Raw genomic sequence first — 12177 nt, forward strand, 5'->3', positions numbered from 1 at the left:
ACATCGTGATGAGTACCCAGAATGCTGAGTACAGATCCTGGCTCTGAGCCTGTTCACTTCTCTGGGCCTAATCCCTGTATTCAAACTGGGAAACCTGGGTTTGATTCGAATTGCAGAGGGCTGACCCAAGACACAATGCAAGCCACTTGAAATGCTACGTTGAGCTCACATTGTGATTTTTTTGTTTTGAAATTGAAGCTACATTTAAAAACCAAGAGATGTCACTGAATTCTCGTTTGACCCACCTACACTGTCACAAGACAAATGTTTACTGAAGCTGAGAAGTCACTGCCCCTTTAGACAAAGTATATATTATCAAGTTTTCCACAGTCCCCACCATTCCCAATTGTTCTTCCCTAGCAAGCTTCATTCATTCACTGTTTTTCTGCCTTCCTGGCCCCTGGAAGTAGCCAAGTTTGAGGTCCCTGATTTACCAGATCCTAAAAGTCTAAAGCCTACCAAATGCTCTTCCCCAGTACAAGAGTTAATCATCAACTGATTCTTATGTAAATCAGAACAGGAAAGTCTTGCTTGGTGAAAATCCTTTGGAGATCTTGCTCTGCTACTATTCTTTATGTATTCTGTGTCCTCTGTTTGTCTGCTCAACATCTGCTTACTATCAAGAAGCCCTTTCTTGTCCAATCTGAAGCTCTCCAAGGCCAGCAGCGGAGTTCATGCAGGCCAGCCAGATGATTGGTGATTGGGTATATCCAGGACAAGCCCTAATTTGGGCCATTTGGATCCTTGCAACCATCGTCAGGGGTGAGATGTTCAGTGGGAGAGGAAGGCTCGGAGAAGATGGGAGAGAGGGATGGTTTTCCATTGTAGAAATGAAATGATTTCTCAGGAGTCTCTGAGGGCCCATGTAAGTAAGCCCTCTGGGCCCCAAAGTCCTGGTGTTGCTGAAAGGCTGGAAGCCTCCATCCTAGGGGCAGGTAGAGTGTGAAAGACCCTGGTCCTGCCTTGGGTTGTTCACACTCTGAAAGGAGACACATCATTCTGGGAACTGGGGAGGGATGTGGTACGGGACCTGTGCTTCTGGAGTCTTGACTGTGAAGATGGGACTTTCATGAATGTGATAACATCATAACAAGTAGAGTCGAGACACTCGGGTCCTGCTCACTAAGTCCTGGGCAGTTTCCTTCCCACGGCTCCACAATTCTTGCAGAAAATGAGACACTTGCACACCCAGAGTCCCGAGGTGCCCTGTTCAAGCATCTAGAACTGGATGAGTTGATTTCAGGGGGCATCCATATGAGGTATTTCTTATTCATTAGCAAATATTTATTTTCAACACGTATCTACAGCATCCACCTAACTCATCAAAACCACAATCCTATAGATGTTATCACCTAGGATTCCTCTAGGTTAAACTTTAAAAGGAGTTTTTAATTTTCAGAAAAATAAGCAGCCGTAGCTGTACAGGTGATACATAGACATGCCAGCCACAATGCCCTGGGTGCAGAGATGATGAAGTGGCGGGGCACCTTGGGCAGATGATTTGGCTGGGTCCTGGCATCTACAAAGCCCAGCTGGTATCAGTCCCACAGAAAGTAAAAGCCTTGGTGCAGAAGGGAGACCCCTCCCAAATTTTGTGGCTTATTGATGGGCTTCCAGGGGAAACTGAGTCAGTGCTCTGGTGGGAAGAAAGAGAAGGATGCGGATTCTTGGAGAGGGCATCCAGCTACTCCTGTTGTAGGCCTCTGGGTGGAGAAGGAGCATTCCCGAGGGGACCCTGGCTTCGACCAATTCCCTGACTCTTCCCACCTAACCCCTCATTCTTTCCATCTGTTTCTCAGGGGCCATGGCTGAAATGCCAGAGAGGATCACCAGCCTGGGATGGGTCAAGGGGAAGCAAGTCTCTGTTCTGGGAAGCCAAATGCTTGTGAACGTGTTCCTTGGGATCCCTTATGCTGCACCCCCTGTGGGACCCCTGCGATTTATGGACCCTCAACCTGCAAGTCCCTGGGATGGCTTGCGTAATGCCACCTCCTACCCTCAATTGTAAGACTAGGCTTAGTTCTATAGGTGGCCTGTGATTCTGGGATTTGGGGGCAGATCACTGACAGGGCAATGAAGGTCATGTAACCCAGGGGACAAGAAGGGAGAACATTGAGGATTAGGAAGATGAGAAGGAGGAAAAGAGGGCCACAGACCTGAACCTTTGCTTCAGCAATCTCGGAGCTTCCAAACTGGGTGATCACCAGAATAGTGGAGGCATTGTTAAAAATGTATGTAATCCTGAGTCTCCCTTCCCAACTTCCTGAGTCAGAACATCCTGAACTGGACCCCAAAATATGTGCGATCTGAAAGCTCTCTAGGCATTCTGAGTACCAACCAGAATTTAGAAGTGCTACAGTGGGCTCCTTGAGTCTTTTGGTCAGAAGGAAACTGCCCACGTGTTTCCAAATGACCTCACCTCGTCTCTGGAGTCAGGGAAGAACTACACGAGAGGGATTTTAGCTCACATATTTAAAACTGTTCCCAATGTAATGCCTGGCCCATAGATACCTGTGGGATGATCACGATCACATATATGGCACTGACATAAGGGCCTGGAAGGTGAGGAGCTCCCAGTCGCTGCAGGGTTTGAACTTGTGTGGATAATCGTTACCAGGTTAATGGTGGAGGAGGTGAAACTTCTGGGTGGGGAGTCAGACTTTAAAATCCCTAAGAATCTTCTGATTCTTCAGATTTTGTGAAGTTCTAGGTTGGACCACATTAGTTCCTGGCATTAAGGTCACAGGCCAAAGGAATACGTTGGAGCTGGATGCTTCCTAAGCCACAGAAGATGACCTCATGTGGCCCAGGGACTGAGAACATTAAGACAGAAGTCATCTGTTCATTGGTTCATTAATTTAATATCCATTGAGAACCAACTCAGTAATTGGCTCTCCATTGCCCTGGGGATGCCAACAGAGAATTATAGATGTTCCTCAACTGATGGCGGGTTATGTTCTGGGAAGCCCACGTAAGTAAAAGGTACATTGAGAACATCTAACTTACAGGACGTCATAGCTCAGCCACATAGAACACTGAGGAGTATGGTTTGTTTCCACTGTGATTATATGGCTGACTGGGAGCTAAGGCTCACTGCCATGGCTGAACTGCATATATCTAACTCAGGAAACGATCAATCTGAAGTATTATTTATTTATTTATTTATTGGTACCAGGGATTGAACTCAGGGGCTGAGCCACATCTCCAGCCCTATTTTGTATTTTATTTAGAGACAGGGTCTCACTGAGTTGCTTAGCACCTCACCTTTGCTGAGGCTGGCTTTGAACTCCTGATCCTCCTGCCTCAGCCTCCCGAGCTACTGGCCACTGTGCCCGGCTCTGAAGTATGATTTCTATTGAATGCATGTTACTTTTGCACCATTGTAAAGCAGAAAAATCGTGAGTATGGGACTATTGTTAGTTTCCCTCAAGAAGGGTGGTCGTGGAGAGATATAAATAACATTTTGTGGGGAGATGAAAGAAAAGGTGACAAAGCCACTACAGGGATTAGAGAAGGGTGTGGAGGGAGCATGGAAAACCCAGCTAAACTTTGAGGAAAGCTAGGAGACAGCTTTGTTGAAAACTGTGAGGCCTGAATTTGTGATAAGCAGCATACAAAAAGGCAAAGACACCTACCAGGGGTAGTCTGCAGTGATGGCTTCCCGTCACCCACACAGTGGAGTATTCTATTAAGAAAACAGCTAATATTAATTGAGCACTTAGTATGGTAGAAATAGTCACACTTGCAATCCCACTCAATCTGTACAGAGGTGACTAATGCAGAGTCCTGGGTTTTAGCTGCTCATAGTTGAGTTGGGAAAGATGATAATGTTCATGGACAACCCTAGGACAAGTTATAGGACAGAACACAGAGAATGTGAATGTTTCCAAAGAAAAGTTATGGTCAAACTGGAGAAATCTCAGAAAGCTTCTCAGAGGAGGTGGTCCTTGGCCTGAATCTGAAAGGAAGGGAAGAATGTAAGCTGGCAGATATATCCAGGCAGACGGAGCTTGAACAGAGCCTGGGTGCTGGGGTCCTCCTGCAAATCTACCTGAGCTGGTTCCTGGTAGGGGGGATCTGGAAATATCCCTTTGCTCCTCTGGGGAATTAAGAAGCAGCTGTGGAGCAAAGCCTTTGATAGCCAACCCACTGTCCTGCCTGCCACAATCTGGGGACTTGCTGAGCTAGTTTAAGTGTTTCTGTGTGTCCATATCACAGTGGTGGGTGTGTGCGGTCAATGGTACAATCACTTGGCGGAATGTGCTTTCCTATCTAGGGACCAGATCAAAGAGAATAAGAGTTTGCTTTGAAAACTATGGGGGTTGAGGACCATTGGACCTTGTACCAATAGCTCCCAGGTGCCTCACTGCTACACCTGGGGGCTTTTCTCTCCCTTTCTCCAAGGTGCTTCCAGAACACAGAGTGGCTGTTATCACATCAACACTTTCTCAAGGTGCATTATCCCAAATTTGGAGTGTCGGAAGACTGCCTGTACCTTAACATCTACGCGCCAGCACATGCTGATGGGGGCTCCAATCTCCCTGTAAGGCTCCCTGCTACACCTGGGGCTCCGGCTGGCAGGTCCTTGGTCTGGGATCCAGGCAGGTTGACGGGGCATCTGGAGTCAAACCTAGCCTCACACTGTCTTGAAAAGTCATTGCAATGATAGATCCACTTCGTCATCTTTTCTGATTGCCAGTGGCTTGGCCTTGGATTTCTATTTCTTTTTCCTCTCCATTGAGTATTGAATGATCCATAAACCTTCTGGAAAGACATGTCTTGAAACCATTCTTTCTTTAATTTGAGAATTCTCCCCCCCCCCCCCAAGAGGATTTTGTTTTTTTTTAAACAGAGGATTATTACATCTTCCAACTCTTATGTTTTCCATTAAGACAGTCAGGTTAAGTATATCATTTAAGAATGTAAAAGATCCCTGTAGAAGGGAGTAGGGTGGGAGGTTCACTGTTATGTTTTTAGCCACACCCACCCCTTAGCCACGCCCTTCATACCTAGCACCGATCCCCCCCTCCCCATAGCCATGGATCTGCAATGGGAGACTCATTCTGCTGTGTAGTAACGGCAGCATCTAGTGAGAGCTCCCTATGTGCTAGGTACCGATGGCGCTTTACCTCACTTCACTCCTACAATAACCCAGTGCATGAGGACGATCGGACCCATTTTACGTCCAGGAAGATGAGGCACAGGAAGTGAATAAGTGACTTAGTCTGGTGCACACACACATGGCAGGGCTGGGTCCTGGCATCAAGGTCCATGCTTTGTCTGGCTGTACTTTCTTTCCCTCCATGGCTTTCTTCTCTTTTCCTGCCCATGAGTTACAGTCTCGGACATGAACTGAAGAGAACGGAAGGGAGACTTCTAGAAATAGTGATAACACCATCTGAATAAGGTTTTATGCTCTCTGAGCCCAATTTTTCTCATCAAGATAAAACGTCAGACCCTACTTAGAAGGAAAAGTGAGATCTTCATAATTCCCGGAGGAAAAAAAAATCCCAACTTTCATGGGAGGGGATGTGGGTGCCTGGTGGCTGAGCAGAGTGTGCCACTCTCTTCCTTAGGTCATGGTGTGGTTTCCAGGCGGTGGCTTCCAGAGCGGCTCTGCCTCCATCTTTGATGGGTCTGCCCTGGCTGCCTATGAGAATGTGCTGATCGTGACCACCCAGTACCGGCTGGGAATATTTGGCTTCTTCAGGTGAGTCTCCCCAGGTGGCTGACATTCCAGATCCTCAAGAGACAGCTGTGCAGTAGCCATGAGCAGTGTCCAAAAACCTAGGAGGAATGAACACATTTGGCCCTCATTGTAATTTCAGCAGCTATAACAGATAAACCTCCAAGCCTTTTTAGCTTAAAACATCAAAAATCTCAAGTAAAGTCCAAGTGAATATTCATGATTGACAGACATCCTTCCACATGGGCAGTCAGGGACCACCTGGGTTCTTTCCTTCTTGTGGCTCTGATACAGATTCTCTAGGGCCCAGATCTGCACTTGGCCAGCAGATGGAGCCAGAGAATGGAGGATCGCGTGAGGGCAGCTTTCCTGGGTCAGCCTGAAGGTGACGCTCATCACTTCTGTTCACATACCACTGGGCAGAACTCAGTCCTTTGGGGACCACATCCACCTGCCAGGGAGATGTGGAATGTAGCTCAGCCCTGTGATGTGGAAGACAGACAAGTTGTGTGAGCAGTTAGTAGTGTCTACCATAGGACCCCACTTCAAGGCTCCCCTGAGAATAATTCCTCTATGGCACTGGCCTTCCTTCCCTGTGTATATACCTGCCATGTATTTGGACCTTCCCTGTGAGTCAGGTAGGATACCATGCACCTGCCTTGTGTTATTTCAACTCACCCTTAAAATGATAGTACAAGGAAGGTTCTGATGTTATTGCCATTTGACAGCTGAAAAATGAAGGTACAGAGAAGTGATAGAACACGACTGGTCTCTTGATCACCTGTATTATCCTGCCTAAAATATAGCAGTCTAAATCCAGGATGCAATGTGAGCAAAGAGAGGTAGGGAGAGATGGGGCCATGGTGCTGTTTGGAGGTGGCTGTCACCTACTGTGGAGAAGGCAGCAATGATTCACATATGAATCCTACCCCCAGACGCTCATAGGCAAGTGGGGAAGACGATGCAGGGATGCTCACATCCACACTTGCAGCACAGGAGTAATTGTCCAAGAGTGAGAGCAAGGGGGTGTGGAAATGAGGAAGGAGATTCCAGGGATCTGGGAGCTTCTGCAGAGAGGTGCCTTAAAGATGGAGTTGGATTTGGGGAAGAGAGTTTGGGAGTCTGCTTAGCAAAGAGTTCCATAGAAGACTGAATCATGAAAACCACACTAAATACATTTACGACCCTGTGTACCTGTGTCACTGGCAATCTTCTCAATAACCATAGAGAGCGGGCACTGTTACTCTCCCTTCTATTAACGTGGGAACGTTGAGCTTAAGTCAGTTAAGTGACTTGCCTAAGATCATCCAGATAACGAGGGACCAGGCTCTGACTCCTGTGCTAGAGGCTGAGGTCTTAACCATTAGGTAAAATGCTTCTCAGGATACACAGAAAGGGAGGGATGGAGACCAATGTGGAGCCCACCAAAGAATGGAGGTAAAATTGCAGAGCTTGGAGAGATCTGTGAGTGAGCAGGTGTAGGAAGAACCATCCCAGAGGTCATGGGCAGAGAAAGGAACCCAAGGGGGGATCGGTTCAGGGGACCGGAGAATAGTGGGGAGAAAAAAGTGATTCTGAGATTGCTCAGGTTCCGGTGTGCCCTGCATGGATGTTTTGGTTCTGTGGCATATTCCCTTGTACCCTCAGAACAATCCCCTCAGAGTTGTTCATTCATTCTGGGAAACAGGCAGCAGGGGCAGCGACATGGGGCGTGGTTAGGAGCATGGACTCTGGGGCCAGACTCATTGGATCCCAACTCTCCAACGTTCTAGCTCTTTCTAGCAAGGGGATTTAACCTCGGTGCCTGAATTTCCTAGTCTGTTTGAGAGAGATTATGTATCCATCGGTATCCTGATGGCAGGTTCCCACATTTCATTAAAGAAAATTAGCATGAGCTTTGGCTGTGGACAAATGTGGCCACTGCCCAAGGCACCCCCCAGATGCGGAGGGAACAGAGTGGTGTGGTGAATGTTCAGATCTCTCCACTGCACCCTCAGGCACCTGTCAAAGCCTTCCACTGGTAGCACACAGCTTGAGTCTGGCCTGTGCAAGTCCTAGAGGGCCGCCTTTTAGGAACAGGGCAGAGAAGGCCCAGAGAGGCAAAGAGGAAAAGAGGAAAAGGTGCAGAACTACCTGCCTCTCAGATTGTGACCAGAATTAGCCACAAACCCCACGGAACAGTGTCAGACATACCCTGCTTCTGTGGTGATTGCCATTATTGTTACTAACTTTGTCATTCATTGGAATCTCTGTGCCCAGGAAGACCTTGAACAATTGGTACAGATCCATCTCAGCAGTGGGGAATCTTCTGGATTCCAGGGATTCAGGGGAACCTAGGAATTCTCTGGAATCATGTTTCAACATTGTATGTTTCTTTTTTCCTGGGGTGCATAGTCTTCATCAAATTCTCACAGAAACCCAAATCCCAACAAAGGATAAGGACTAGCCCTGGTTTCCCCAGCTTCTCCCACAGGCTCTCTGAGAACTTGGGCTGCAAGAACCAGTGGCCGACTAAAAACTCTCACTCTGCCTCTTGCCCCCCAGCACACAGGACCAGCATGCCTCAGGGAACTGGGCCTTCAAAGACCAGGTGGCTTCTCTGTCCTGGATCCAGGAGAACATCATGTTCTTTGGTGGGAATCCTGGCTCTGTGACCATCTTTGGAGAGTCAGCTGGAGCCATAAGTGTTTCTGGCCTGGTGAGTTTTCTGCTTTGTGACTTGAGTAAACCTTGGTGGAGGAGGTTACAAGAGCGAGGATAATGACTGACTTAAATTTAATTGGTGCCTTCACTTTGACAAACTACCCGAGACAGGCTACTGTATAAAGTAAGAGGTTTATTTGGCTCACAGTTTCAGAGGCTCAAAATGAAGGATCAGGCAGCCCCTTTGGTTGGGCCTTTGGGAAGGGTGGTGGACAGCATCACATCATGGAGGAAGCGCATGTAGGAGGAAGTCTTACATCTCAAAACCGGGAAGCCAAGAGAGCTTGGTGGGTCAGGCTTGCTCCATTATAGCAACCCTCTGGTGAGAACTGACTTAATCCCTTCCAAGGGCAGGGCTGCCAGTGACCTCCCCCTGGCCACACCTCTGAAAGCTTCCATATGATACCAGTTTTCTGATACTGCCACCCTGGGGACCAAGCTTCCAACACCATATCCATCCATATTCCAAACCATAGCATTGTTCAGTAGAAAAACAGAGCTAAGCATGAAATTACAAAAGATGCCTATAAACATTTTATTTTAATTGAAAAGACAAAAATGCACATCCCTCACCAATGATTTTATTCAGGGTGCTGTTATTATTATTTATGATTTTGGTTGTTGTTGCAGTACTGGAGATTGAATCCAGGGGAACTCTACGACGGAACTACATCACTAGCCCCATTTTATTTTTTATTTTGAGATAGGGTCTCACTCAGTTGCTGAGGCTGGCCTTGATCTGGTGAACCTCCTGCCTCAGCCTCTCAAGTTGCTGGGCTTATGGGTGTGCACCACCATGCCTAGCTAGGGTGTGATCTTTTCAGAGATGGTCTGCTCACTAGAGTTCCTCTTGCATGAGCCACCTGCAGAGTTCATGCCCTGCAGTGGCAGTTTCTTTGATTTATTATTATTATTTTTTTATATTGGATTTTGAACCCAGGATGTCATACAGGCTGGGCAAGTCCTTTGCCACTGAGCTACAATCCCCAGCCCTTCTTAAAATTTAATTTTGAGACAGGATCTTGATTAAACTTGCAATCCTCCTGCCTCAGTCTCCTGAATCTCTGGGATTATAGGTGTGTGCAGTTTTCATTTATTAACAATGAATGTAAGTTTAAAGATGTTGGCAAAGTAGTCTTGCAGCAGCACATTCGGGAGGTTTTTTACTTCCTCCCAACGATTTTACTCTTCTCTTGTCTACACCTAGGGTGACAGAGATACTTTTTGGTTACTCATCTTTTTCAAGGTTTTCTTCCCAGATATAATGTCTTCTTTTTACTTGTGTAGCCAAATGGTTTCCATGAGAGCTCATTGATTATGTAACTAGAATAACAAGTGCAATTGACAAAACAAGTTTGGAAGCAAACACACCTGATGTTCAGCAAACAGAAACATACAGAGGTGCTAGAAGAAGGCCCATTGGCTCTGAGTGGCCAGCATTTCCTTGGCATAAATTAGTTACAGAAATTGTTTACATGGCAATGGGTTAAGAAAGCTTCTGCTGTATAGCCCTTGACAATATTTAAGTTATTTTTATATCTTCAAAGTTGCCTTTTAATGCAGACAAGATTAACCTAACTTTACCTATAGGATAACAACCACCTTCATGAGTGAAATTGGACCAGGCACTGCATGAAGACTTCTAAATTGTCTATTTCCCCTCCTCCTCACAACAGTTCTGTGATATAGGCTCAATTTCAACTCCAGTTCAACAGTGGAGTAAACTAGTACTTGGAAATATTCTTAACTTGTCTAAAGTTAAGCTGGGAAGTGAAGGAACTGGAACTCATGTACTAGAATGTTTGACTGAAATGTTTATGAGGAGCCAGAGCCCAAGAGAGGTTAAAGAACTTGCCCAAAGCTTCACATCTATTCTTGAGTCTGACGCCAGGGCTCTTTCTCCCACTCTGAGGTTAGAGCCCTTCAGGAGGGATGGATGGTATGCAGGATGGGTGAGGATCCCCAGGATAATCTTCCCTGCCTGTCCTGTGTTCTCTCTCCAGATTCTGTCCCCCATGAGCAATGGCTTATTCCACAGAGCCATCATGGAGAGTGGAGTGGCCATCATCCCATACCTGAAGTCCCAGGATGTGGAGAGGAAGGAGGATGTAGGTATATGGTAAACGCCTCCTGCCCCCAGCTTAAGATCTGGTGTATGTTAAGCCACCTTCTCATTGTGCACCTGGTTTTCCTCATGGGCCATGCCCAAGGACCTTGTGCTGGCCTCAGTGGGACCTGTTTCTCCATGGAAGACCTGGCTTAGCAGCAAAGGGATCCAGATACTGAATGCAATATCACTGTCGCACCTGAGTGTGTGTGTATGTGTATTACAGGTCTCACATCTTGTCCACTATTCTCTCCCTGAGGACATAATTCAATTTTGTGAGTCTATGCAGATCATATTCTATACCTACTCTACTCTATAGGGAATGGCAATGTAGACTACTGTGTTAAGAAAGATTCTGAGGCTGTTTCCAACTCAAAGGGAAATAACACTGTGACTGACCATTGGTGTTGGGCATGGGATTTTGAAGGGGGTGAGGTGGGGCATATGTCCCCAATATTTGCTATCTGTCATCTTGTCTTAGCTTCCTACTATACAGTAAGGACCTGAAGAACAAGGTTTCTCTGTCCTTCATGCCTCAGGCATAATTCTTGGTATATACTAAGCAACCAAAAATGTTTGCTGAATGAACGAAGGGGTGATTGGATGAACTGGTCCATTCAACACACATTAATCAAACACCAGGCTACGGAGCTGTCCCCGAGTAGTAATCATCTTAGAGGTGCATGTCTCTTTTTATTTTTATATATTTTTTGAGATGGGATATTTCTGGTCTTCAACTCCTGAACTCAATTTCTGGTCTTCAGCCTCCCAAGTAGCTGGGACTATGGGTGTGTACCACTGTGCCTGACATATAGGATATTTTTTCTTAAATACCACATAACCAATAACAGTGAACTCAAAACACAGAAATGTGGAATCACAAAATTGTGAAAATACTCTTGACACAGTTAATTTCAGTTTTCACATATATTTATTCATTTATGAAACATTGATTGAGTGCCTACTATTTTCCCAAGGCTCTGTGGGTTTATCAGTGGGGAAAGGATATATAAAACTTGAGAAGGCTGATATTTTTATTACAGGTTTTTTTTTTAACCTGGTATCTGTGGGTAGGTGTGGGAGGTGGTCCTTGAATGCTTCAATAGTATGAAGACTCTAGACGCTTGTGCATTCTCCCCTGGGAAAGTGTTTGCAGCTTACTTTGAATTCTCAGAGTATCCATGACTCCTAGAAGAATAAGCAAGGACAAATTCTACAATTATGGAGGATTCAATGACAGGGCAAAAAGGTGGTTAGCAATGAGCTAGGCAAGGAAGTGGGGGGATCCCTGGGGTGACAGGAGGTTGTGGGAAGAAGGGGTTTGCGGGGGATGCAATGGTCTGACAGAAAAGACATTTCAAGAGGAAGGACTTGGGCCTTGAAGAAAGAGGGAGTGGATAAAAGTAAATAGAAACAAACACAAAATTTTAAATACAAAACATGGAAAAAAGAAAAAAAAAGAAGAAGAAGAAGAAGGAGGAGGAGGAGGGGAGGGGAGGGGAGGGGAGGAGGAGGAGGAGGAGGAGGAGGAGGAGGAGGAGGAGGAGGAGGAGGAGGAGAAGAGAGAGAGAGAGAGAGAGAGAGAGAGAGAGAGAGAGAGAGAGAGAGAAGTGACTCTGGTCTGCAGAGACAGGAAAAAGCCAGAAGCTGTGGCTGTGAGGGGTAACTGGGGCTTAAGCAG

At 46.3% G+C, this 12177-nt stretch overlaps 1 protein-coding gene across 1 annotated transcript in view; it reads left to right on the top strand.

Annotated features, from left to right (window-relative positions):
- Positions 1–689: 689 nt before the first annotated feature.
- The window catches only part of Ces5a (carboxylesterase 5A), a 34610-nt gene continuing 23122 nt past the window's right edge, over positions 690–12177 (top strand). Inside the window, exons 1-6 of the mRNA XM_048792167.1 lie at positions 690–774; positions 1800–2004; positions 4405–4543; positions 5577–5710; positions 8231–8384; positions 10393–10497. Of these exons, the coding sequence (XP_048648124.1) occupies positions 690–774; positions 1800–2004; positions 4405–4543; positions 5577–5710; positions 8231–8384; positions 10393–10497 (822 nt within the window). The remainder of the gene's footprint in view (positions 775–1799; positions 2005–4404; positions 4544–5576; positions 5711–8230; positions 8385–10392; positions 10498–12177) is intronic.

This window comes from Marmota marmota, unplaced genomic scaffold (assembly GCF_001458135.2).
Source record: "Marmota marmota marmota unplaced genomic scaffold, marMar, whole genome shotgun sequence".
NCBI classification, from domain to species: domain Eukaryota; kingdom Metazoa; phylum Chordata; class Mammalia; order Rodentia; family Sciuridae; genus Marmota; species Marmota marmota.